The 24,382-nt window shown below is 47.2% G+C and overlaps 1 protein-coding gene and 2 long non-coding RNA genes across 4 annotated transcripts in view; 2 read left to right on the forward strand and 1 right to left on the reverse strand.

Annotated features, from left to right (window-relative positions):
• The window catches only part of ASB18 (ankyrin repeat and SOCS box containing 18), a 64,805-nt gene extending 43,321 nt beyond the window's left edge, over positions 1-21,484 (reverse strand). Inside the window, exons 1-2 of one of the 2 annotated variants that reach the window (XM_023642642.2) lie at positions 21,174-21,484; positions 1,409-1,531 (exon numbers count right to left, since the gene is read on the reverse strand). In XM_023642642.2, the coding sequence (XP_023498410.1) occupies positions 1,409-1,531; positions 21,174-21,384 (334 nt within the window). In that variant the 5' untranslated portion in view covers positions 21,385-21,484. The remainder of the gene's footprint in view (positions 1-1,408; positions 1,532-21,173) is intronic. The other variant, XM_070269544.1, reaches the window with a different exon arrangement.
• On the forward strand, positions 181-6,074 carry LOC138924590 (uncharacterized). The gene is made up of 6 exons (XR_011439565.1): positions 181-2,249; positions 2,446-2,549; positions 3,278-3,428; positions 3,810-4,020; positions 4,239-4,355; positions 5,086-6,074. It is a non-coding gene; the product is annotated as an uncharacterized lncRNA (long non-coding RNA).
• Positions 21,233-24,059, forward strand: LOC138924591 (uncharacterized). The gene is made up of 2 exons (XR_011439566.1): positions 21,233-21,424; positions 23,315-24,059. It is a non-coding gene; the product is annotated as an uncharacterized lncRNA (long non-coding RNA).
• The last annotated feature ends 323 nt before the right edge of the window (positions 24,060-24,382 follow it).

Here is a 24,382-nt window from a genome sequence, read left to right on the forward strand (position 1 = left end):
TCTGGTCCTTTCTGCTCTTGGGCAGGGGTTGAGCCGAAAGAGCAGAATCCAGCAGCCCTGAGCACTGTCCACCCTCTCTTCCTAGCCCGCACCGAGGCTGGGGGCCAGTACTAGCTCTTGGGGTTGCCCTTTCCTTGGTAACAGCTCACGTCCTTTCATTGTCATCTTCCTGTCATATAGGTGCACCACAGGAAAAGAGCACACTTAGGGGTGGAAAGATTAAGGAAGAAGAAAGGAAGGCTGGGAAATATGTGATTAAAAAAAAAAAACCACGTTAATCGAGCATTTAAACAGTTGGCAATCTTGGTTGAATCATCACACAGCCCTTGGAGGAAGATGTGCGCCCCTGGGGGGACAGGTGAAGGAGAGGAGGTCCAGGAAGGCTCTGGGATGCCCTCCACTGGGAGGTGGTGCGGCCCGGACCCAAACTGCATTTTCTTTCCTCGAAGCCCCTGCTCATCACTGCTGCTCCGCCTTTGACCGCGATGTGGGTTTGCTCCCTCTCCCAGGGTGAGGTATAAACAGAACTGTGTCAGTTCTTTGGAAATGGTCCTTCCACATTCTTTGCCTGCCAGGGCTCACGAGTCAGGGACACAGGACACTGGCTGTTGGCTCACTGACCACGGAATCTCGAATCCTCTTGGTCTGGAAGGGCTGCTGTGGATTCCAACACATGAACACTCTTGGTAAACGTGTTGCATCTGGACACACTGGGGGAAGGGTGCCCAATGCAGAATGCCAGCCAGAAAGCCCTGGCTGCAGCCTGGTGGTCAGCAAGTCGATTCATCCCAGGTGGGGGCAAGGGGGCATCTCCGCTTGAGGGGTCTGCTTGCCTGCCCATCACACAGCGACCGTGTTCAGGTGGCAAGAACGCACTCAGACATCTATGACTTAAGGACCTCTGGTTTCTTCCCCCCATCTCCCCCATCCTCATGCTTCCCCAGTTTCCAGGAGGAGCAGCTCCTGAGAGCCGTCCCTCTGTTGATGCTGACTGGGCCCCAGCCACCTCGCTGTAGCTGTGGTGTTCTCGGATTCATAGAAGGACCTTGCATGGAGCTGCACGCCAGGAGCCTGCTCCAGGCACACTCGAAGGAGAGAAGTTCCTCCTCCATCTCCCACCTCCATGCCTGCCAGATGCAGGCACTGGCAGATCAGCACCCAAACCAATGCTCTTATAAAGACAAGAGGCACGTCCAGCATCAGTTTGGCTTTTCCAATTCGATCCCTCACATCCATCACCTACAACCCCAAAACTCATGCAAATCAAATTTCATTTATAGACGCTGTTTGCTCGCATATGTTAAATGCAGTGTCTACGGGAGCAGTCTACACACGGGAGCTATACGTTCACAGGAGTGTTAGTAGCTCCTGAAAAATAAATAATTGAGCTTTAAAGGAGTGAGGGTACCTGATGGGCCAAACGTGGCTGTAGATTTCACCTGCCACTCCATCTCATCCTTCTTGATCTCAAACACCACGTTGGCATCCTGGAAAAACTGGTCCATGAGGGGCTTGAGGCGGTCCAGGTTTCCTGTGACCAAGGCAGCGTGGTACTCCAGCACTGGGGACCCGGCACTAGCTTGAGGCTCTTTGTCCATCTTCTGGAAGATCTGAAGCTTTCCCCTCACTGGCTCTGGCCGTCTCTCCATTGCAATGCCGCTGACTTCAGAAAAGTTCTTCAGGAAGGGGAAAGATGGTCTTATGGAGTGAGAGCTATTTCTATTGTCATTACTCAATTGTCATCCAGTTGGGGCTCAGCGGTGGTGTATTTATAACTCCTGTGGGCTCTGATGTGATAATGGTTACTTGATATGACCAGTGTCGCGTGACCACCGAGACACTGAAGTGCCAGCCACCCCCGTGATTACACAGATTTGAACTCCAGAGACAGACACATCTGTACATCTCCAAAACAGCTCTCCACAGGATGAGGGCAGACACCCTCGAGTAGGCGGGGCTTTTCTTTCCTGCTCCGTAGGGGGTCTTCTTGCTTTTAGCCCATCACTTTCTCTGCTGCGGTGACCGCTGGTGGTGGATGTGCATTCTGAAGGCTGTGTCAGCTCTGAGGATGCACGAGGGAGACCCCGCTGGATGCTGCAAACAACCAGGCTGTGCAGGAGAGTCCCTGGATGGGAGGCTCCTTGGGGCCGACCAAGGATTCCCAAAGACATCATCCGGGGTCCCTGGTGGCCTGTGAGCTTCTTCCAGTGGTGGAGAACTGATCCCAAAATGCACATCTTTTGCTGAAGGTGAGAAATGCCACTTCATTTATTTATTTTTTAATGAATGGTCACAGCTCCTCATTAGTAACCTACTAGTTTCTTGGTACACTTTAGTTCGGGGCTTTATTATATTGTGTAAAATTAAGGAGGTCATTTTTTATTATAACATAGATAATACACAATTCTCATATCTTTTTTCCAATTCTTGTTTTTCCCCTACTAGGAAGCTGGAACGGGCCAATGTAGTTGGGTTACAGGATCCCTTGCCATGTCCATGTGAATTACAATTAGAAAAAGCGACTAGGAGCTGGCCTGGTGGCGCAGCGGGTAAGTGCGCACATTCTGCTTTGGTGGCCTGGGGTTCGCCGGTTCGGATCCCGGTTGCGGACATGGCACTGCTTGTCAAGCCATGCTGTGGTAGGTGTCCTACATGTAAAGTAGAGGAAGATGGGCACAGATGTTAGCTCTGGGCCAGTCTTCCTCAGCAAAAAGAGGAGGATTGGCGGCAGACATTAGCTCAGGGCTAATCTTCCTCAAAAAAAAAAAAAGAGAGAGACTAGATGCTAGTGGGAGGAAGGGGGGTCAGGAGGGCGCTGCCTGGACGGGCAAAGGGGAAGCAGCGGAGCTCACGCCTGGGACAGTCAGCACAGAGATTCCCAAGCGACATGCGAATAATAGTAGCCACCGTCCATGCAGTGCGAGCGTTAACCCTGGGGACCCAGGGGATCCTGTCACTACGTGGTGTTGCAATCAAACAGCATGAAGACAAGAGGCAAAAAGTCTTGAAGTCAAAGAACAGGTTCATGAGGCAGCACCCTCTTATTCACAGCTGAACCTCTTAAGCAATCTATTTTCCCATGTCCCTCTGTCAATCTCCTCGGCACCCCAAAGCCGCCCTGTGACTCGCCCCTCCTCTCTAAGCCCCCCTGAAGCCTGAGCAGGCTGTCTGGTTGGCCCTTTAGTTTGAAGGGTAACCTTGGCCCCTGGGGGGCCCCACTCACTGAGATTTTCCACAACAAAGGGGGGCCCAGTAGAGTACGCTTCATCTTCTTCAGAAGGGGTACAGAGGAAGCAACCCAAGTGCCCATCAACACGTGAATGGATAAAGAAGATGTGGTAATATATACAATGGAATACAACTCAGCCATAAAAAAAGACAAAGTTGTGCCATTTGAGACAACGTGGATGGACCTTGAGGGCGTTATGGTAAGTGAAGTAAGTCAGACGGAGAAAGACAAATGCCATATGATCTCACTTATATGTGGAAGATAAACAAACACACACATAGATAGGGGAACAGATTGGTGGTGACCTAAGGGAAAGGGGGCCAGGGGAGGGTGAAAGGGGTAAAGGGCCACATGTGTATGGTGAGAGATAGAAACTAGACTTTTGGTGGTGAACACAATGCAGTCTATACAGAGTCAAAATATAGTGATGCACACCAGAAATTTACGCCATGTTATAAATCAGTGTAACCTCAATTAAAAAACCAAGCCAAACCAAAATAAAAAACAGAAGAGGTAAACGGTGGAGGGGAAATTGACTCACTTATAATTTAACAAAGATGTGTTTTCCCCTTGATTATAGACCTGATTTGCAGGCATAAATGTATGTGCACGGACTGACCCAAGGCCTCGAGGTTTCCCCCAAATGGGAAAACCCACATCTGCTCTACAGACTGGGCTGCAGCGGGCACTCGGATGGGAAGGGCGTGGCCGTCTGTCTGGCCATCTGTGATGCCTTCATGCAGGAGATAAACAGCATCGACTGTGCCTCAAAAGCTAAAGGACTCGCATTGGTGAGAGTGTAGGTCTGGTGGGTGGCTCGATCACTACCTGAGCTGGCTGTCACAGGGCCATGGGTTTGTCTTCACCATTGTCTGACGCCTGGGCTGAGGCTGAGGGCAGAGGATACAGAAGGGCCTGGAGGCTCAAGGGGCTTGGGGCTCAGGACGAGCTGCGGGAGGAGGCTGCTGCCACCGGAGCATCCCTTGCAAATGATTCTCTCCTGGGTCAGGGGTGGGGGGGCCTTGCAGGTAGGCACCCTGGTGCCATTTGCAGAAGAGGAAGCTGGGACTCAGAGATTCAGATAACCTTCTCAATCCTGAGGTGGTCAACACCCAAACCCCTCACTGTGAGTACAAGTGTTTCCTACCTCGTCTCTCATTGTTGTCTTTGAGCATGACACACTTTAGCACAGGAATCTGCAGTCCCCTGATGGTGCCTCAGTGTCGCAGGCCTCCAGGTGTCTGCATATGCTGTCCCCTCTGCCTGGCATTCTTATTTTCCCCTGGTCACCTGGCCCCTCTCAGTCATCAACACTCAGCTTCATTTCCCTTCACTTCCATGGCTGGTCCTCATGTCTGTACTCACACCCTCTCCATGGTGCCTGTCACATGGCTGGTTACTTGTCTGTGCCCCTACTTGACAATGAGCTTCTTGACCATGAGCTTCTGCTTCTTCATCTCCATGGGGTTCTTAGTACCTAGAACAATGTTTCACGTACAACAGGTCCTCAGTGCAAATGGTTGAAAGGATGAATGGATGGGTGTCTTTGAAATTTGCTCAACCACATTTAAATTCCTCAGTGGCTCTTCCTCTTTTTCTTAGCCTCTGCTGCCTTATTCCCTTAGCGAAGACCATTGTGGTAACCTGGAGTTTTGGCTGCCCAAGAGCAGGGACCCAAATGCTCAGAGTGGGGTTCCACCTCAGATCTGTGTGCTTCCCTGCACAGCCCACCTTCCCCGACGTGTAAAGATGCCTTACCAAGTTTCATAAGAACGCCTTGTCTATTGTATGCTCCATGAGGACCCTTTAAACCTCGGTTCACAGGTTTTAAAGTTGATCTCCTTTGTCTCCATCAGCAGCAGCAAAGACAACATCAGTGTCATCGATGGAACAGCAGAGATGTTTTCAAGGGCTCACTGTGTGCCTAAAACAGTCCTGGGTGCTGTGGAAAATGCAGGGGTAAGGAATATACAGACCACACTTGCAAGGAATGTGCAGCCTTTATCAGACCTAAGAGGCGTGAGCGTACAGAAAATGACGAGCAGTGATGCTATGGGGACCATTTCCCTCATCAGATGGACACGAGAATCAAGTCAGCTGCTCCTCCCCTTCATTTGCATATTCCACAGTTGCTCTGCTCATTTCAGTAGCAATGTTAATTCTTTGGATATCTCATTTCTCTAGGCACAGCCATTTGCCATGTTATTTTTCTGACTGTTTTTAATTAGATACATTTCTGAAGGACTTATTCCTCACAACTATGATATGATCCAACATGAGCTTGAGCTTCACTTTATACTGCAGAATTCTTCAGTACCTGATATATTTTGTTGTGAGTTATCTTTTTAAAAAATTATTTTATTGAAGTCATATTGGCTTATGGCATTGTGTAGATTCCAGGTGTACATCATTATATTTCAGTTTCTGTATAGACTGCATCGTGCTCACCACTAATAGTCTAGTTTTCATCCGTCACCATACATATGTGTCCCTTTACCCCTTTCACCTACCCTGCCAACCCCCTTCCCCTCTGGTAACTACTAATCTGTTCTCTTTATCCATGTGTTTGTTTATCTTCCGCATATGAGTGAAATCATATGGCGTTTGTTTTTTCTTTGTCTGGCTTATTTCACTTAACATCATACCCTTAAGGTCCATCCATGTTGTCGCAAATGGCACAATTTTGTATTTTTTTATGGCTGAGTAGTATTCCATTGTATATATACACCACATCTTTATCTACTCATCCGTCAATGGGCACTTGGGTTGCTTCCACATCTTGGCTATTGTGAATAATGCTGTGATGAACATAGGGGTGAATACATCTCTTTGTATTGTTGATTTCGTGTTCTCTGGATAAATAGTGTCATGGGTTATTTTTAAAAGGGGTGGGGCCCTGGAAGTGAGTCCAGGAATAGGAGCCATTCCACCCTGCGTCCTGTGCTAAATTTAGCTTTCCCAGCGTTATATTTGTCAACAGTGCACTGAATATCCAAGCTTGATTTCAGTGGGTAGGCAGCAGTAGTCCAGAAGCAGACTTGGTCCTTTGTGAGAGCGTTAAAAATAGCTCATGGTCGACAGCATTGGTTTCACAAGTAGGACACGTAGATTACTACAGGAGCATGGCAGAGGTGTCTTTCTTTCTTTCTTTCTTTCTTTTTTAAAGAACAAGAATAGCTGTATGTGTGACTATTACATTAAAAAACAAAACAAAACACAACCAGAAACTCTACAAACACCTGTAAGCCGGTCGAATCATTCAATAAGCATTTATTGAATGTTATGTGCTAGGGTATGTTGGTAGGTTTTGGAGATTCAGAGATGAAAAAAATACAATAATCCTACCCTCAAGGATCACACAGGAAAAAACAGTGACCAGAGGACCCCGAGACACTGGAGTTCTTCAGTCTTCCTTCCCACCAACTGAGTGATGTCCTTTCGTTATAAGTCAATAATATTGTTTCCTGACCCCGCCCTCTTGGTTGGGCTCCTTCTCGCCTGCTCCACACTGCCTGCTCCACAATTCTGCCCATCCCTCCCTTGCTTGGGTTAAGCCATTTTCACCTCATTTTTATCATCCTCCTCCTTCTCAGCTTAGTCAAAGCCAACTCATAGCCTTTGAGATACCACTAAGATCTTATCTTCCTGCCTACTTCAGATCGTATGAAAACCCAGCTTCTTCCAAGAGTGAATTTGTGTATGAAGGTGCTGAGCAAGTGTCAAAATCTTTGAGGAATTTTGATAAAACAGAAGAAGGACCAGAAGACCAGAGCTTTAGTTTTCAAATAGGAAAAGAATTTGATTCCTCAAAACCTGAATTGACATCAGTCCTGGGCAAGATCCCTAAATGGATTTTAAAAAGTAATGGCCTGGAAATATTTGAAAAAGGGAGTGGGGACATTTGGAGCTCTGTGAATCACTAGGAACAAGTCAGGATGGGTAACCCATTTTCCTTCGTGAGATGGTTATTTCATTAATATGTAGAGGGGATGTAGGCATGGTGTGTATATTACAACCTGCAATGGAAGGTTTCAAGAAAATCTTCTAGAAAAGATGGAAAAAACGTGGGTCTTTCTTTAGGAAAATCTTGCTAAAAAATTCAAACTGGAGAAATGATACACACGGTGCCTGTAGAGCAGTGGTTCAAACCTTGGCTGTAAAATGGAATGACCTGGGTAGCTTTAAAAAAACACTGATGCCCAGGGGCTAGCCCCGTGGCTGAGTGGTTGGGTTCACGCGCTCTGCTGCAGGCGGCCCAGTGTTTCGTTGGTTCGAATCCTGGGTGCGGACATGGCACTGCTCATCAAACCACGCTGAGGCAGCGTCCTACATGTGACAACTAGAAGGACCCACAACGAAGAATATACAACTATGTACCGGGGGGCTTTGGGGAGAAAAAAGGAAAAAATAAAATCTTTAAAAAAAAAAAAAAAACACTGATGCCTGGATCCCAACCTGAGAGATGCTGGTGTAATGGGATGGGGGGTGCTGTCTGAACATCAAGACTGTTGGAAACCTCCTAGGTACTTCTAACATGCAGCCAAGGTTGACAACTACTGCTGCAAACTCTGTTTTCAGCCTGATCCTGTACAATATGCTTATTGATGATTTGAGTAAACGTATGGACAGGTGGGTATCAAATTGGTGGATGACACAGAGCATGACACAATCAGGATTCCAGAAGATCTCAACAAGCCAGAGCGATGGGCTGACACAATCAATGCCCCAAGCCAACATGGAAACCCCAGGCACAGAGGATCCTGTGTCCTCATGACTCAAGGGGCTGAAAGTACCACGCGCTTCTGGGGGTCTCCCCACTTCTGGCACTAGAAATTTCTCTCTTTTGCTTTTAAGCTCAGAGGTTAGTGGTGCTATGGATGTGTGGATGTTTATACACAAATTTAGGTGGCGTAAAGGCAGCAAGTTATTTGACATTATTTTCAAACCTTCAGAGCAGATCTGTGAAGAGTAACTTGTTGGGTGTCAGCTTAAGTTCTCCTACTCCTTGGGACCCTTGGCTTTGTAGAACCTGGAGTCCCCCATGGAATCCCAGATGCACCTGTGCTTTGCCTCCTGCTGCTGCCCTGACCTCTGAGTTTGCTCAGACTGTATGTTCTGCCCTGCCCTCACACTGGGGCACAAAATGAGCTCCAACTTTTCTTGGTTGGTTGGTGTGCTTTCAAGCTAGCCCACGAACAACATCACTTTGCGAGTTTGACAGCTATGCTGAAGGTGCGAAGGGGTCCAGCACAGTTGGCATGGTCTTATTCCACCTCTCTCCTCCATCTTCCCTTCCTTTCTCTCTGGTGCAACCATTAAAATCCTCCCTCTTTCCCTTTCCGTGTGGTTCCGTGCATTCTCAGGCCCTGCCAGTTTCCACTTCTGCTCCAGGGAGCTGGTCCAGGAAATTCTTCTGAACAAAGCAACACCCTTCTTGAAAGAGAGGGATTCTGAGGAACATGATTTTGTCCAAATTAGTACGTTTCATATTTTTAGTTCTTCAGAAGAACTGTCAAATGGGAACTATTTGATGGAGGAACTTCATTTGCAGAGGTGGACCATTTCAGAATACTAAACAAATTTAATTGCAGTGGTCTTTTATTACATACTGTAGAGTGAACTTAGGAAAAGAAAGACAAAAATTCAAGTAGGAGAAGATACCCAGCTTTTACCTGGATGACTGAGCAAACAGACTAACTCTCTCTAACGACTAGCCAGGTAGTCAACGGGATTTGAACATAATTTTGCAAAGAATAATTTTGAGACAAATTATAAGCATAACCTTTTGTCCACAGGAGACACAAAAACTGGTTATCCATATCGAGTGTTGTAGCGTGGGTAGCTAAGAAGAGGGAGTTCTTCCCTTTGGATCGAAGGAGATGAAAAAGTAAAATCTACCTGGAAATTGTAATGAGATATACAAATGGTAGTCTTTGAGTGAATGGTTGTTATTTTCAAGTGATATTGCGGTGTTCGCATCCTGCCATTGAATTGACGAATGCTTTTCCTTTCCTCAGAAACGTCTAAGGATGAGCTCTACTGGTCCTCAATCCAGCTGAGCCCAAATGTGAGTTGGGTGGGTTTTATGCCAGGGTCAGCCTATTTCTCTGTCAGCGACTTTCCGTACGTTCAGGCCACGAGGTACAGTTTCCCAGGCTGCAAGACGCCCAGCCATGTCCTTGTGTTCTTGGGGAAAGGCAAATGTGCTGATTCTTTCCCAGACTATTGGACAAATGCCTTGCTTCCTTCTGGGGCCAAGTGTCCATGTAAACGGACAAGCTAGGGCAGGAAGTCATTCCCCTTGTGGAGATGGAGAGATTCTGAGCACTTTCTCAAATACGCCAATGTATGTTGTTACCCTGGTCAATTTCGAGCTTCCTATATGAATTGTGTGTATAAATGGCCGTGTACTAAATTAATCGGACCCTGGGATACTAACATGGCTACCATCTGAGCTCGAGAGGACCAGGTCTCACAGTGGATTTAATTTCAGATCATTTTTTTGGTCCTCATTCTCCCTATTTAATTTCTAAAGGCCACTCCTCCTTCGTTCCCGCTCCCTACAGTTTTTTTAAATTAAAAAATTTGTTTTTAAAAGAATAAGCTGGGCAGGTGTGTAAGACTCTGCCTTTAAGAGCTCCAGGACACGTCCACCCTCCACCAGAGTGAGTCACACAGGCATTCATACCAAAAATGTCAAAGTATCTGCACCTTCTCTCTGAATACCAATGTCAGTACAGCACACCTCATTTAACAAAACATTAAAACATTTCACTTCCTCAGATCAAGTCTATCTATTAATAATGACTTAAATTGTCTGTACTGATTTCACATTCTTAAGAAATCTCATTCCCATCATGTGGAAGAACACAATGTGGGGGGAAAAACACCTCGCCAACTTATTTTCCTGACATTGCTACCCAGCCTCGTGCAGATCGTGCAAAACAACAAAGTGACTTCTCGTGATGGATGCGATCTTACGCAAAGGTCAAGTGTTGCTTTCATCGATAGCTCAGGAGGGCTTTTTTGGAAGCTCAGAAACAAAGGTGCCCTTGAGTGCTGCCTAGCCACCGTGGTTGAGTGTGGAACGGAGCAGCCGGATCCTCAGCATGCACAGCCGCGAGTAAATAGCCCTGGAAGGACATTTATAGACTCCGGGGATGGTGCTGGAGAGCATATCATTGAAGCTTTCTCTGATAAAGGTGATGAAGCTTCTTTACGACTGTCATGGGGATTTAATTACATGATAAAATTGCAGCTTCTGCCTCTTGAGACAAATTGCATGTTAAGACTGATTGTTTTTTATGAATCTCACACAGGGAGCAAAATACTTCTCTCTTGAAGTTGGTGAGGTCTGATTGTTATGCCCTGTCATCCTTTATATCCCTTCCAGAAGTGAGACGTTTCCTGAGCCTGCAGTGGAGGAGAGAGGGCTCCTGGTGGCCTCTCCTGGTTGTTTTGCAGCTCTGCATAGAGCAAAGTGAGGCTGGTTTTGTCTGATGGACTTAAAGTTCACTTTACTTATTTTACTGTTGGCAAAAATTGAGAACTTTGATCTTCCAACAGAAAGGCAGGAAAAAGACATCATAAGAAATAGAAATGACTATCGAACATATATATAACATCCAATTCTACAAATTGAAAATGCAAATTAAAATAATGAGGGTTTTTTTTTGCCTATCAAATTGTGAAAGGTTTTTTAAAAATCAAGTTTTGGAAGAATTTAGTGATGTTCTCATAGTTTGCAGGCAGAAGCATAAATGTCTATACAATTTGGAAATATTCTCTATTGTGTTGACACTTACAGCTCATTTTTCTGGTACTAGCAGCCTATGCAGCCAGAGTTGAAATATTTGCCTTTAGGAGTGTGACATTTAGTGGGAAAGACAGAAATACATTTGCTAAATGGAGGTCCAGGTAATATGATGAGAAAGCATCAAGTAAGATATTAGAGTGACAGGAAGTAGCGATAAGACAGGCTCTCTCCACAGGTGGCATCTGAGCAAAACAAAGAGGGCGCTGAAGGGTATGGATGGCTCGTGTCCCCTTGAGGGTGTCTGTTTCGTCCTCTCTCCCTATGGCTTGGAGGAGCGGCATCCTATTTTTCTGGGCTAAGCAACAGGCAGGTGTCACCAGCCTCAGGGCTTTGTTGCACGGGGCCAAGGGTGCAGGCTGTAAGGCGGGTGTTCAGGAACCCAGGCAGCAATCAGGCAGGCGGGGGGGGGGGGTCTGGCGAGGAAACAAGAGGTGAGAGCAGGTTTGAGGGACCAGAGCCCAGGTGAGCAGCAGAGCCTGGGCCCTTTGGTGGACACAGAGATGTGCTGCCCAGACCCCACACTTAGGGAGGACTTGTCACCCCAGCTGTCAGCTCCCTCAGGGTCTGCCTGGGCTTCAGAGAGGAGCCTCCTCCAAGAATACCCTTCCTGAGCAGCAGATACAGTGCCCGACCCAGGTGGGGGTAGAATGGTCCTGCCATTTTGACCGGGTGTGGGAAAACTGTGGCACATGCGTCAGCTCCAAGCCTCCCCTGGGGCCTTGCCAACGCACTGTGGGCGTGTGTCACAGATCAGCTTCCTCTCTGCCAATCTGGCTTTTCCTCCTGTCCTTCACAGGTGTTGATCCCCAGCAAATAGCCTGCAAGGCAAACGCCACTCAGCATCAAGATGTGAGCCCTGAGGCTCCTAGGGCACCTGGAAGGGCAGGTGGGCATGCTGTCAGAGCAGGTGAAGACAGGGGAGCAGAGAGATGGCCTACCCAAAGGCCAAGAAAGGTGAAAGGGACTCACGGTGTCATTGAGGCATGGTTTGGACCAGAGATTCTCACTCATCTGAGGGGAAGGACCAGGGAGTTTTCTTTTGGTCCCAATTTGTCACAGACTGATTCTCTTTTGAAATACAATTAAAATTAATTACAAGAAAAAAATAAAATGGAAAAAGACATATAATTACAAGTCCAGCGATGTGTGTTAACTGTCAAATTGCATCCATGTTTCTAAATGCTTACTGTAGATTTCCACGGCCAACACTTTGTGGAGCAACACCTCCCACTGCACTCTGAGTGGCACCATTAATGAGCAGAGTCACTGGGGTATAGGATGGGTGAAAGGATGCTGGGAGAGATGGTGGGGTGGGTTAGCTCATAGCACATCATTTAGGTCCTTGGACATCTGCTATAAAATTGGAACTGTACATTGTTGGTCAAGGGTCACCAAAGTTTATCTGTAAAGTGCCAGATAGTAAATATTTTATGTTTTGTAGGTAATAAGGTCTTTGTGGCAACTACTCAGTCTGCACTGTAGCACAAAAACAGCCATGGACAATATGTAAATGAATGAGCATGGCTGTGTACCAATAAAACTTTATTTATAAAAACAGGCAGCTGGTCCTCGGGCCATGGTTTGCTGGCCTTCTCTGCAGGCAGTAGAAAACCATTGCAAGCTTGTGGGAAGGAGAATTACATGCACCTCCAACATGAAACTGTTATTGTGTCCTTCTTCCTGTGTACCGTTCCCACACCTTTCTCACTTGAATGAAACCTGTTCTTTATTCTCAGGGAAAACTTGACTCAACAACCATCAACAGAGCATCCAGGTACCCAGGCACGTATTTGACTCCTTTCTTTCCTGTCTATCCTGCTTCAGGTTTGCTAAACTTCTTGAATCTGTAAATTTGTGTCTTTCATCACATTTGGGAAATGCTCCGTAATTATTTCTTTAAATACTTTTTATGCTCCATTCTCTTTCTCTTCTCTTTCTTGGGGTCCAGTTGAATAGGTTAGGCCTTCTATATTGTCCCACAGTCTCTGTTCATTTTATTTTTAATTGTTTTACTTTCTGTATTTCAGACTGGATCTATTCTATTGATCTGTTTTCAATTCACGTGAAGGAAGATTCTGTCATGTTCAACCTGCTGTTAAGCCCATTGTTGGCTAGAACAAGGCCAGTGCTAGCTTTAAGGGAGGAGGGGAAATGTATTTTTTTCCAGCTGGGCACCTTTGGGACTTTATTGGTAAAGAAGGAAAGGAGAGTGGGTGTGTAGTAGTTAGCCATGTTCCCTGGCACCAGTCTTTCCACCTCTATCCTTCCTACATATGTAAGAGTTTTTTGTTTTTTCCAAATTAAATGATCTCATTCCATTGCTGCCTGGCTCCTCGGTGCCTTTCCAAAGAAGTGTAAACACCTATGTCTAGAATTTATGGCCTCATGCAATACAGTCCCAACTTATTTGCCTGGGTTTTCCTCTTTGTCCTCTAGTTTACATACCCCAATTTCCAGGGGGGTCCTGCTTCCCCGTACAAGGTGGCATGCCCCTGTGTGCTCACGTTTGCTCATTCTGCTCCCTTTACTTGGATTCCCTTTCTTTCAATCATAGCCTGTCAAGAACATGTTCATTTTTCAAAGGCCCAGGTTTTTAGTGTCTTCCTTATGCTACGTGTTCTGTTAATATTTGTTGTATACCTGCTGTGTGCCAGCATATGGTGACTAGGACAAACCCAGTCCCTGTTCAACATCCACTTGTTGAATTTGGTATTAGAAAATGATGGAAATTGGGATTGAGAAGTGGAACCAGGCTGTAGACAGGGTGTTTGCCATTTCTAATTAGTTCCTTCAGCATGTTTATTTCCTAAGCTTGCACACCATTGCAGGAGCCATCGTTATCTGGAAAGGTAGAAAGCCTCTTCACTATTATCCTCCGTTCTTTTTGTTCTTTCACAATTCTCCAGTGTGCTTGGGAGTGAGGCTAATGGAAGTATGTCATCAGCATACATTATTTCTTTATTAGCCTGTTTCTCAATTTTGATTCTGAAAATATCCTGATTTAGTCTAATTGCAATTTCACTGCGTTCCACAGGCAATGACGGTTCATATTGGGGGGAGCTGAGACGTGACCCGGTTGAATTTTTCTTCCTGCCCATATGCTTTGAAGCTGGACCATTAGCTCTAAGGCATGCATCTCATCTCATCAAAGTGATTCAACCTGCTTCTGGGGAAAAAGGAGCCTAGGGTGTGTGTCCGGTAGGAAGCAAAGGAATATTTTCATTTTAGGTCGTGGGAGACATTTTTCTGTATCTAAAGGAAGGGCTGGTGCCGGAGCCGTTTTATCCCTAAATAATTTAACTAGATTCAAAGATAATCTGATGTTATTGTAGGAAAGTGTATTTCTAATAAATTCCACTTGATCTGGGTGAATCAATTCAGGCAGCGCATAATTGAGTCTGTTAGCAAGGACTTTAGCAAGAATTTTGCAATCAGCGTTAATTAAGAAGATGGGACAATAATTTGTGCATAATTCCGGATCTTTTCCTGGCTTGTGAATCAAAGTAATAAGAGCAATGCTGCGGCTGGTGGTGGGATAGTGTCATTAGGTGCTGATTTATAAGTACTTAGAAAGGTTTAATTTCATTTTGCTTCGAGCAGGGTCCCCCTGCCCCCACATTCTCATCAGAGTGTGCAGTTGAGACGGCACAGCGCTTTCCTCTCTATCCTTCTCTGTCATCGCTGACCTCCTGCCTCCCATTTCTGTTTTTATTCTGCAGCCGAGCACCCCACTCATTCGTCCATATTTTTTCTTAATACTTTTGCTGAATTATTTGAATTCGAGGACTCCATGCTATTGATGTTGTGTGTGCGTGTGTGTATGTGTGTGTGCATGCATGTGTGCATGCGTGTGTGTGTGTAATGTCAAGTCAAAGTGTTGCACACAGCTTCAACGAGGAAATTTTTTGTAGATCTTCCTGCAACATGTCTCTGGGTGGGCAGGCATCAAGAGCCCTTGACCACAAGTCAGGAAACATATCTAGTTTACACGCTGCTCCTGACTGGCTATTGACCAGGAAGGGAACAAACATGAGCCTCCGTGTCTAGGTGTAAAATACAGGTGTAGGATGAACTCCAGGCATCACGGAATGCCAGGAAGAGCAATGGATTTATACCTCCTACTAGCTGTGAGACCTCAGGCATGTCACTCAACCACTCTGAGCCTCATTTTCCTCAGCTGCAAAAGTGGGAAAGACAACAGCCCTTGGAAGGTGCATGCCCAGTAGAAGTCCTCACTGCATAGGATTCTTCTCACTTTGCCTCCACTTAAGGCTGGTTCCAGTTCTAACATGCTTTGGACTGGGGACCTATTCTCCCTAACCATCAGAACAAGGCTGGCTCTGGACCAACCTGTTGCTTATTTGCTGCATTGGAGCTCATAAACCAGTCTCCCAGCAGCCTGCCAGGCAATACCTTCCCTGACGAGTTAGCCTGGAGCTGGCCATCCCTTGGACGGCGGGGCCGGCCCACACAGCCCTCTCTTACGATGCACCATACCTGTGACAGCAATGGAGTTTTGTTATCCCCTCCACAAACACAAGTCTTTGCTCTTCGAGCCCTAGTCAGTCCAGTTTGTAAAGACACTGAGAGATGACCTGATCAATCCCATTTTTATAATGGCGGAAATTAAGATTCAGAGACAGACTGACACATTCAAGACCACACAAGTAGTGATGGCGCCAAGTCAAGAACCCAGGTCACCTCGCTGTTAGTCTCCTGCCCTTCCATCGTGCCACACGTCTCAGAGCCACCAGCAAAGTGCACGCTCTTGTCATTGTGTTTGAGTACCAGTCCTCTAAGGCAGGAGCTGTGCACGTTTAAGTGACATTCATCTGTTCAGTTTGCCCCTCCATGCGCAGGGAAGGGGTACTTGTGGCCCTAACATCATGGCGTACTCAGCGTCCAGCCTGAAGGGGCACTGGTTGGATGAGAAGTTGATTTTCGCAAATGGACCCCATTTCGAAGTGCGCACACATGTCCATCGCATGCTCACCCATGCTCCTTCCCCACCCATACATGCTGTTGGGTGAGATCTCTTAATAAAAACCCAATTAGTATTTCTTTAACTTGCCTCCAGACGCTTAAATACCATTACCCCAAACACAACATAATGTCTCTAGTTTTCTATTTCAATCAAGAATTCAAGTAGCATCTTGACTTGTATATAATACATCAGCAGCAAAATCATGGAATGCTGACATCCTTAATAATAGCAATTAGTAATCAGTTGTTTCCTAAGTAGTTTGATTACACCAGTTACCAAATTGTACAGTTGCTGCATTTGGGGACAAGAAGGGTCTTGCCACCCCTCCCCCAGTCATCCTGTCTCCTTTCCTGCGTTCTTGGAGGTTAGTGAGCTGATAGGCATTGAAAAGAGGCAAGGACAAATAATGCAGCTGTCGCTAATATAAAACACAGTAAAGACTTGCCCCTAGCAGAAAGTAGAATGAAATATTTCTTTGCAGAAAGACAAACCCCAGTGGTGTCCATGGAAAGGTAGTCTATGCTCACTCAGCTGAGTGTTAGCAAAAGACCTTGGCTTCCCCATGCCAGGCACGGCACCCACAGATAGAGGTCCTTCTCAGGGCTAGGACCCCGTGCCAGGCTCTAGACACCAACAAGTGTTAGGCAAGGTCCTTGCCCCTGGGGAGGTTGTATTTGAGTTTGAAATAATCAGTGGGTACATAAAATTAGCCCAGCAAGGCTATGTGACTTAGTAACTAATGGAGACTGAGAGCGTTATGCTCTCATGGAGGGAGGAGGGGAGGCTGCAGGGCAGGGTGGGCAGAGGCAGCCTTCCAGCGGAGGCGACCCCTGCGCAGGGTCTGGAAGGACGCGGTGGCCTAGGGGAACAGAGGAAGCGCTCACATGCCCTGGGATTTGGGTGTAGCCCTTGCAGGGAGGTTTCTGTTGGAATGGCGGCTCCATCCTGTTCTGCTCACCACACGTGCGTGCACACACGTACACACACACAGACCATGCCCCAGGGCCAGAGTTCCTCACGGTGGGGCAGTCCAGAGCTGGGGAGAGATCATGGCGTGTCTGACTGGCTGAGTGCCTGTTAGTGGCTGCTCTTTCTTCCCAGCAGCCCGCAGGGCATCTCAAGTCCATCCTTGCAGGAGAGCAGGTGGCTTCCCAAGGGCACAGGTGAGTTGCGTCTTTAGGGGAATCCTGACTGATGACCATTCTCCTGCCTCACACCTGCCACTGGCCATGCAGGGAGGGTCATTCTGCACTTTGCCCCATAATATAATGGGGCTAAAATTTTAAGTTCCTCTGACCCCTGCCCTCATCAAGGGGCATATGTCCACCTGAGGGGACTTCTCCAGAAAAAGCCGTTCCCATCACTATCTTGGCTGGTCCCGCTTGTTCTCTATGCTTTTATGGTGATGCATCGAAATAAATTATTATTATTTTTTCTGTTCTATTTGGTTGGAGTAATCAGTTCACAGACCAAGGAGCATGGGGAACCAAGAAGAGATGCAAGGTCCTTGTGTGTTCATGTTGACAAGCAGACAGAATTCTTACTTTCTTTGTCTTATTTTTGCAAATTGACTTCTTTTGACCAATATCTGGAATTCTGTCAATGCGAGCTGTCTTTGGGATGGAAAACTTTTCCTCTCTTCTCCCCAAAATGACTTTGCCAGCATGACCCTTGGCTCTCTCCCCTCCTGGCCTGGGGGCCCTCTCACCTCTGGCCCCTCGCCTGATCCAGCCCTGTTTTCTCGCGCATCACCGCTCCTCCATCTTCACTTCCTCCTCTCAAGGAGGTAAATTCTGTACAGGGTCCGTTCCCAAGATGGGCTGCATTTCAAGGTATTGCCATAAGTTCTGACCACTCTTCAAACAATCTAAAGACCCCCACGTATATATTTGAATCCAAATAGCTCTTGTTCCTATCAGGGATGTTCCCCAAGGACTCACACTAACCTTGAGAAAGAGCTCATTGGCTCCCGCACTCCGCATAAAGGAACCCACGCCCCATCTCAGGCTGCAACAGTGAGTCTTTGGGATCATGTCCTTAGAGATGTGAGGAGACGGAGGGACCTCAACAGAGATCCGAGCCGAGGTTTCCCAAAGAGCGTCTGCAAACCCCCAATTCCCCTGGCGGCGAAACCACACTGAGCCTTTCATATTGCTGTGTGCCGGTCTCTGAGAGGGTGATTCACCAGGGAACATTTCCCAAGCTCATTCTGCCATTGACCTCTGTTGGGAAGCGCTAATTGAAGCTCATGCCCCAGCTAATAAGTAAGGGCACTGGCCCAGAGAGGGAAAGTGACTTCCCTGAGGTCACAGAGCTTGTGGGTGGCAGAGCCCAAGCTTCCCTCTGGAGTATCACGTACCAAAGTCTGATCTTCTCCAGGCACCTGACAACCTGCCCTCGGTGACATCAGCTGGGCTGTGAGCTCCCGGGATGCAGTCATGTGTGTTATTCCTATTTATATTCTCTACTCTCCATCCTGCCAGGCACACAGCAGAGGCTCCATCCACCTCACAGCCCAGATCCCTCCGTTTTCTGTCTCGCTCAGTGGCGCTCTCCTGCACTCGTCACCAAGATCTTCTTGTGGAGCTGTCCACGCCTTTCTCATCTTTGTCGTGTATCTTTGTGGCTACCCCACTCTCTCCGTTTAGACTCTTGTCCTCTCTCATCTGGGTGACAGCCTTCAGTTGCCTCCTAACTGGACTCTCCTACACTTTCCTGTCTCCTTCATATCCTACCTTCACACGTTAGCTAGAGCGGCAGACCCAAAATGCGAGTCTGACCAGGCTGCTCCCTCCGGCCTCGGGTTCAAGGCCAGCCTGCTTTCCTGTAGGAAAATCATTGGTAATGAGGTGTACCCCAGGGTCACATGCATATTCCTTCCGCGTACACTCATCCTGCAATGAAGACAACCTGGGAAAAACTCAAGTCCTTCAAATACGCCATCAACACCGAATTGTTCTTGCCCTGAACAGTGGCTGTTCAGTAGGGAGAAGTATGTATGGGTACGATTTCGAACAAATGGGTTCATCGTGGGAGGGAATGTAACACAAATTTCATTGGTTTCGAGCATTCAGTAAAGTGGTGGGGACAGTAAAGTTTGTGCAGGGCCATTAGCAATGTGAAAAGAAATGATATTTTAAATCGGGGATTTTAAATACACAAATCCCCACCAGCAGGGACTGGTTTGTAAAGGGGGATGTGAAGAGAGGGCGCTTGTTCCAGTGGGAATCCCAGCAGAAAGCAGATGGTGCGACTGCAGGGCGTAACAAGGTAGGCAGGGTTCAGGAAAGCCAGGGAGAGGTGGCCACAGCCACCGTGGGAGCCCCATCCCTGTGTCTGCAGGGCAAGTCGGGAGCTGCTGGCCGGGAGCTGAACCATGAGCACAATGATGAAGCCAAATTGCAGCAGCGACCTGGCAGGGAGGGGTCCCTGGAGCAAATACCCTGCCCTCCCCACTCCTTCTAGCACCTTCCATGAGCTGCACCCAACAGGAGTCAGAGGGCATAGGGTGGGTTGATGCAGTTCATAAGGTCAGCCTCCCGGGCGGCACAGGGTGGGGTGCAGGGTGGGTCTGGAAGGCAAATGCAAAACGTATAGCTCAGCACTTCTGGCCAAATGGCAGCTTATGGGTGCCAAGTCCCCAACCCACACACGGCCCAGTGCAGTCTCCTGGAGAGCGGGGGTCCCAGGCGCTGTCTCAGAGCTGAGGTCAGAACAAGGGTGTGTTGCTCTTTAGGCTCCTGCCTCCTGGGCCCTCACCCCAGAAATGAGGAAAACCAAGGAAAAGAAGAGGAAGCAGGAGATGGTTTCTCCCTAAAGCCTGAAGCAGTTTGCTTAACGCCCCAGTGAGAGGCAGCCAGTGAGTGCACCCAAACCAGGGAGAGAAGCATGCTCACCCTCGTGGAAGTTCCCATCTCTCATCTTTGGTGCATGAAAGCGCCACTCGCTAGCATGACTGTCCCATGCGTGTTCCCCCTTGGTGCACTTCCTCAGTGTGAGCATGCCTTCGTGCATATGCGTGTGCGTGTGCATGTGTGTACAGGTGTGCATGCACACGTGTGTGTGGAGAGGGAGTCTAGTGGGTGGAGAGAAGCCCTGAACATCAAGACTGACATTGCGGAGGGCGCATCTGACCAGCTAGAGAACAGCACCGTGTGGTGAAGTCTCAGGTCCGGAAAGATATTTTCAGCAAATACGGCAAAGGGATTATATAGATGTTATGTAAAGAAGTCCTACAAAACGACAAAAAAGATAGAAAGAAGTGGGGAAGACACTGTCCGAGACCTGAATGGACAAATCACACATGAAGAGGTCCACAAAGAAAAACAAAACCCTATGGACAAGACTCAGCATGAAGAAAGGATGGGCGAGCAGGTGGTGGAGAATGAGCAGGGCGCACTTATTAAACTGGCTATTTAAACATGACTGTTCCTCACCAGCTATGTCTGGGGTGTCGTGCGGCACGTGCACTCAGAGGGTGCAGTCAGAGCGAACAGAAATCCTTTCGAAAAACACTTTGGAAGAATTTCTCTCCTTATGCTGGTAGTACTGCTCCTAGGAATTTATCCTAAGGATATAACCCTGAATTAGAAAAAAAAAAAAAGCCATATGCATGCTAATACAGAGGCTAATTACTGCATTATCGATAGCGGTAAAAATGCAAACAAAGATTCCCCACTCTTCAGCATTTGGTTTAAGTATTTTGTGATTAATCTCCTCCATAGGTGATTGAAATTAAGGAGACACTGTAGCAAGGTGGAAAATACTTTAGATATATTGACTAAACAGAGCAGAGCACAAAATCATATCTATGAGGTGGTTATAAGGGGGAAATTTGCACATGCAAATAGACTAGCTTGGAAAAAAGTGGAGAAATGAACACAGGCAGGGCGTTAGGATGGTGGGGCCGTGGATTAATTTCTTTCTTTTAAAACTCTTTTCTATTGTGCTGTAATTGTTGCCTTTTTAACACACCTGGATATATACAATATATGCAGCATATATATACATATGAAACGGATATTTGAGTACGTATCATCTGCCTTTTTCAACCTTTTGCCCTTCCCCTCCGGGAATGACCCACCCCTTACACACGCACACGATGGGTAATTTGGTTTCAAAGGCAGCAGATTCATTCCGGTTACCTAGGAGCACCCCGGGGGGCAGCTGAGCCGATGGGTCTTTCATCCAGTCGTCGTTGGCCATTTCGATGATGGCGTCCACCTGCTCCACTTCAGTGCAGAGCAAGTCGCTCACTCTCTCCTCATCGCTGGCATCCAGGGCGGACTTTAATCTCTTCACTAAATCTGAGTCGAGTGGGTAGTCGGGAAGGCAGTCAGCGCTGGCCATCGTCATGTCGTTTGTGTGTTGACCCAACTTCTTCTCTTCCTCTCAAGTGAGTCCAAAGTTAGCAGCTGTGCGGAGAGCGGTGTGGGCGTTGCTATAAATAGAAGGAACTGGCTCGGGTTACAGCTGGTGGGGAGGGTCATTGGCTGGCGGCCCATTTCCTCCCAGGGAGATAGGAATTAATGTCCCTGAAGGCCTCAGTTAAGGATTATTCTAGAGATGGGGGCAGTAGACACGTTTGTGAGTAGGTGAAGGAGAGGGGACAATGTTTTAAAAGCAAACTCTCGTAAGTACGGTTAAATAATATCATCTTTTTATCAAAAGCAAGACTCTAACCTGAAACTTTAGAAAGCTTTTCTGAAGACTGGGCTTGGAACCCCTGTTCTGTTGAAAGGCACAGTTTGTGACGTTCTGGATCATGTACTCCTTCGCTGCATCTGAAAGGAGGGTCTGGTTCACTGGGAACTGGACGTGCCTTGAACGGAAGCCAGCGGAGTGGCATCTGGTTTCCAGATTCAGAGGCGGACTGGCCAGTCTCAGGAAGACAAAACCCTCCCATGAGGGAACAAGAACAACTAACCCAAGATTAGCGACAGCCTCCGCACCCCTCCAGGCTGGTTCAGTTGGCTTAAAGCACCCAGTTCCATGGCCCGTGGAAGAACAAGGCCCCCCATATTAACTTCTGTCCCTTCCTGGGGGTGAGTTGGCTTTTTTCTCATGATCTCTGTCTCCAGTGTTCCAGCATCTCCCCATGCCAACCTGGACACGACACACAGCTGCTCCAGCTGTTTGCCTGTGTGTCGTGATGCTCTGAGGGGCCCAGGCTGTGCCACCGAGGTTTTACAGAGCCTCCTGCACCGTGCGCCCCAATCTTGCCACCTCTTCCATTTTCACTTTCTCTTGTCTCCCCTTGTGATGGTTAATTTTGTATGACAACCTGGTTGGGCCGTGGTGCCCTGATATTCAGTTAAACATTACTCTGGATGTTCCTGTAAAGATGTTTTTTGGCTGAGATGAATGTTTAAGTTGCTGGACTTTGCGTAAAGCCCATGACCCTCCATAACATGGGTGAGCCTCACCCAATCAGTTGAAGACCTTTCTAGGACAGAGATTGACTTTCCCCGAGCAAGAAGGAGTTCCGCCAGCAGACGGCCTTTGGACTCAAACTGCAACTCCTCCCAGGTCTCCAGCCTGCTGGCCTGCCCTGCAGATTTTGGGCTTACCAATTTCCACAATTGCTTGATCTGATTACTGAAAATGAATCTCTCTCTCTCTCATCTATATATGTGATCTATACATCTTGTTGGTTCTGTTCCTTGGGAGGACCCTGACTAATAGGTCTCTGCTCCTCTCAGCTCCCGTGTATGATTTTGCAGGTTCTGTTCCACATGCTGACACTTCCCCCAACATGTCTGGCACCAGCATTTGGGAAGCCAGCCCTGGAGTTCCCACCCAATATTCATTCTCCTTCCTACTACCCAGCAGAGCCTGGGTTTTCTTTGCTGTGATAATGTGCCTGGCCCCACTTTCCCTTTCTTATTCCTTGAACATAAACTTGATGTGTGGAGCTGTGGCAGCCATATTACAGCCAGGAGGTGCCAGACCTGAGATGAAGGATCCACATACTAAGGAGTGTGAAACAGAAAGAGAGGAAGAGATGGTTCCTTGTTGACATTTTCGAACTTCTACCCTAGATCTGGGCTGCCAGCTGCCAGACTCCTTGTCTTTATTCCTTAAGCACTATTCATGTATTTTCTGTGACTTGTAGTTGAAAGTATTCTAGGTTGATAAGGGTGTTCACTTTCTCTTTAAAATCAGGGAAATGTCCTGGCTTCAGTCTAAAGAGATGCAGCAGAAATGGCTCAGCCCTCAAGCCTTCCGGTCCTTGATAATATGAACTACCTGCCTTCCATGATAAAAATCTCACTGTATGTTGCAGGGACAGTAGCCATCCCCTGACTTCCTGAGCAGAGGAGCAATGACATCACCGGCTAGAGTCATCAAGGAGCAAGCAGCCCAGGCCACTTGAGGGACTGTCTTCCAGCATCACAGGGACAGAACTGGACCCCGATGGAGACATTCTTGGAATCCCTGGCAAAGGGTTCTGCTGGCAAAGGAGCTAGAACTCGATGGTCAGGCTTCAGTTCAGATGCTGGACCAACTTGCAGAGAGTATGGTTGGCCTCTGGTTCCTTCTTTGGCTAAAGAGTGATGGGTTTTGAAAGAGACTTTTGAACCTGAATTTCCAAGCACTAATGCTTGGCAGCACCAAATGCCTTGCATTTAGGAAGAAATTTGGCACCAGCACAATCGTGTAAATACAAAGAGAAGGAGGCCAGTGACCAGAGGAAAGTTGTCGGGATTGGAGTAAGGTAGTTTAAAGAAATAAAATGAGAATTATTAGAGATTGCTATCAAACTTCAAATCAGAAGGGAGGTAGAGATGAAGTACTTGTTAGGCGGATAATAAGATGACAAAGCTTCAAAATATGGCACTCACTGATCTTAATTACCGAGCTATCTGCTGGGTGTTTAATCAGTAGCACATGCACTATGCTAATTATTCCGGCTAATTTTGTTATAATGTAATTCTTTATCAACCCCGCTATGTATAAATTAGGAATTGAAATGTAACTAACTCAAATTATATTTAAGGCAACATGAATTTCTCTATTTCAGTGTGAAATCTTCTAATCTCTATTTCTTTATCTTTCCTTTACTGACTAGCTCATGTGACCCCCCACTGCCCACCCTGCCTCGGTCCCCAACAGGCTGCACCGTCATTTGAGGATGAAGGAACTCAGCACCAATATGTCCCCCTTAACCTCTTGGGAATCTTATATTTGATTTTCTCCTTCAGCGATTGCCCTTGAAAGGTGCAGAATATATTTAAGCAATCAATGGCAGACACATCCTGGCTTTCTCTGAGTCAGATAAAGGTCACTCTATTGTTCTATTTCACTTTTTAATAATCATAGGAGGGTGCCGTAGTTTACATATTTCCAGTGC

The sequence above is a fragment of the Equus caballus genome, chromosome 6 (genome assembly GCF_041296265.1).
Source record: "Equus caballus isolate H_3958 breed thoroughbred chromosome 6, TB-T2T, whole genome shotgun sequence".
Lineage (NCBI taxonomy): Eukaryota > Metazoa > Chordata > Mammalia > Perissodactyla > Equidae > Equus > Equus caballus.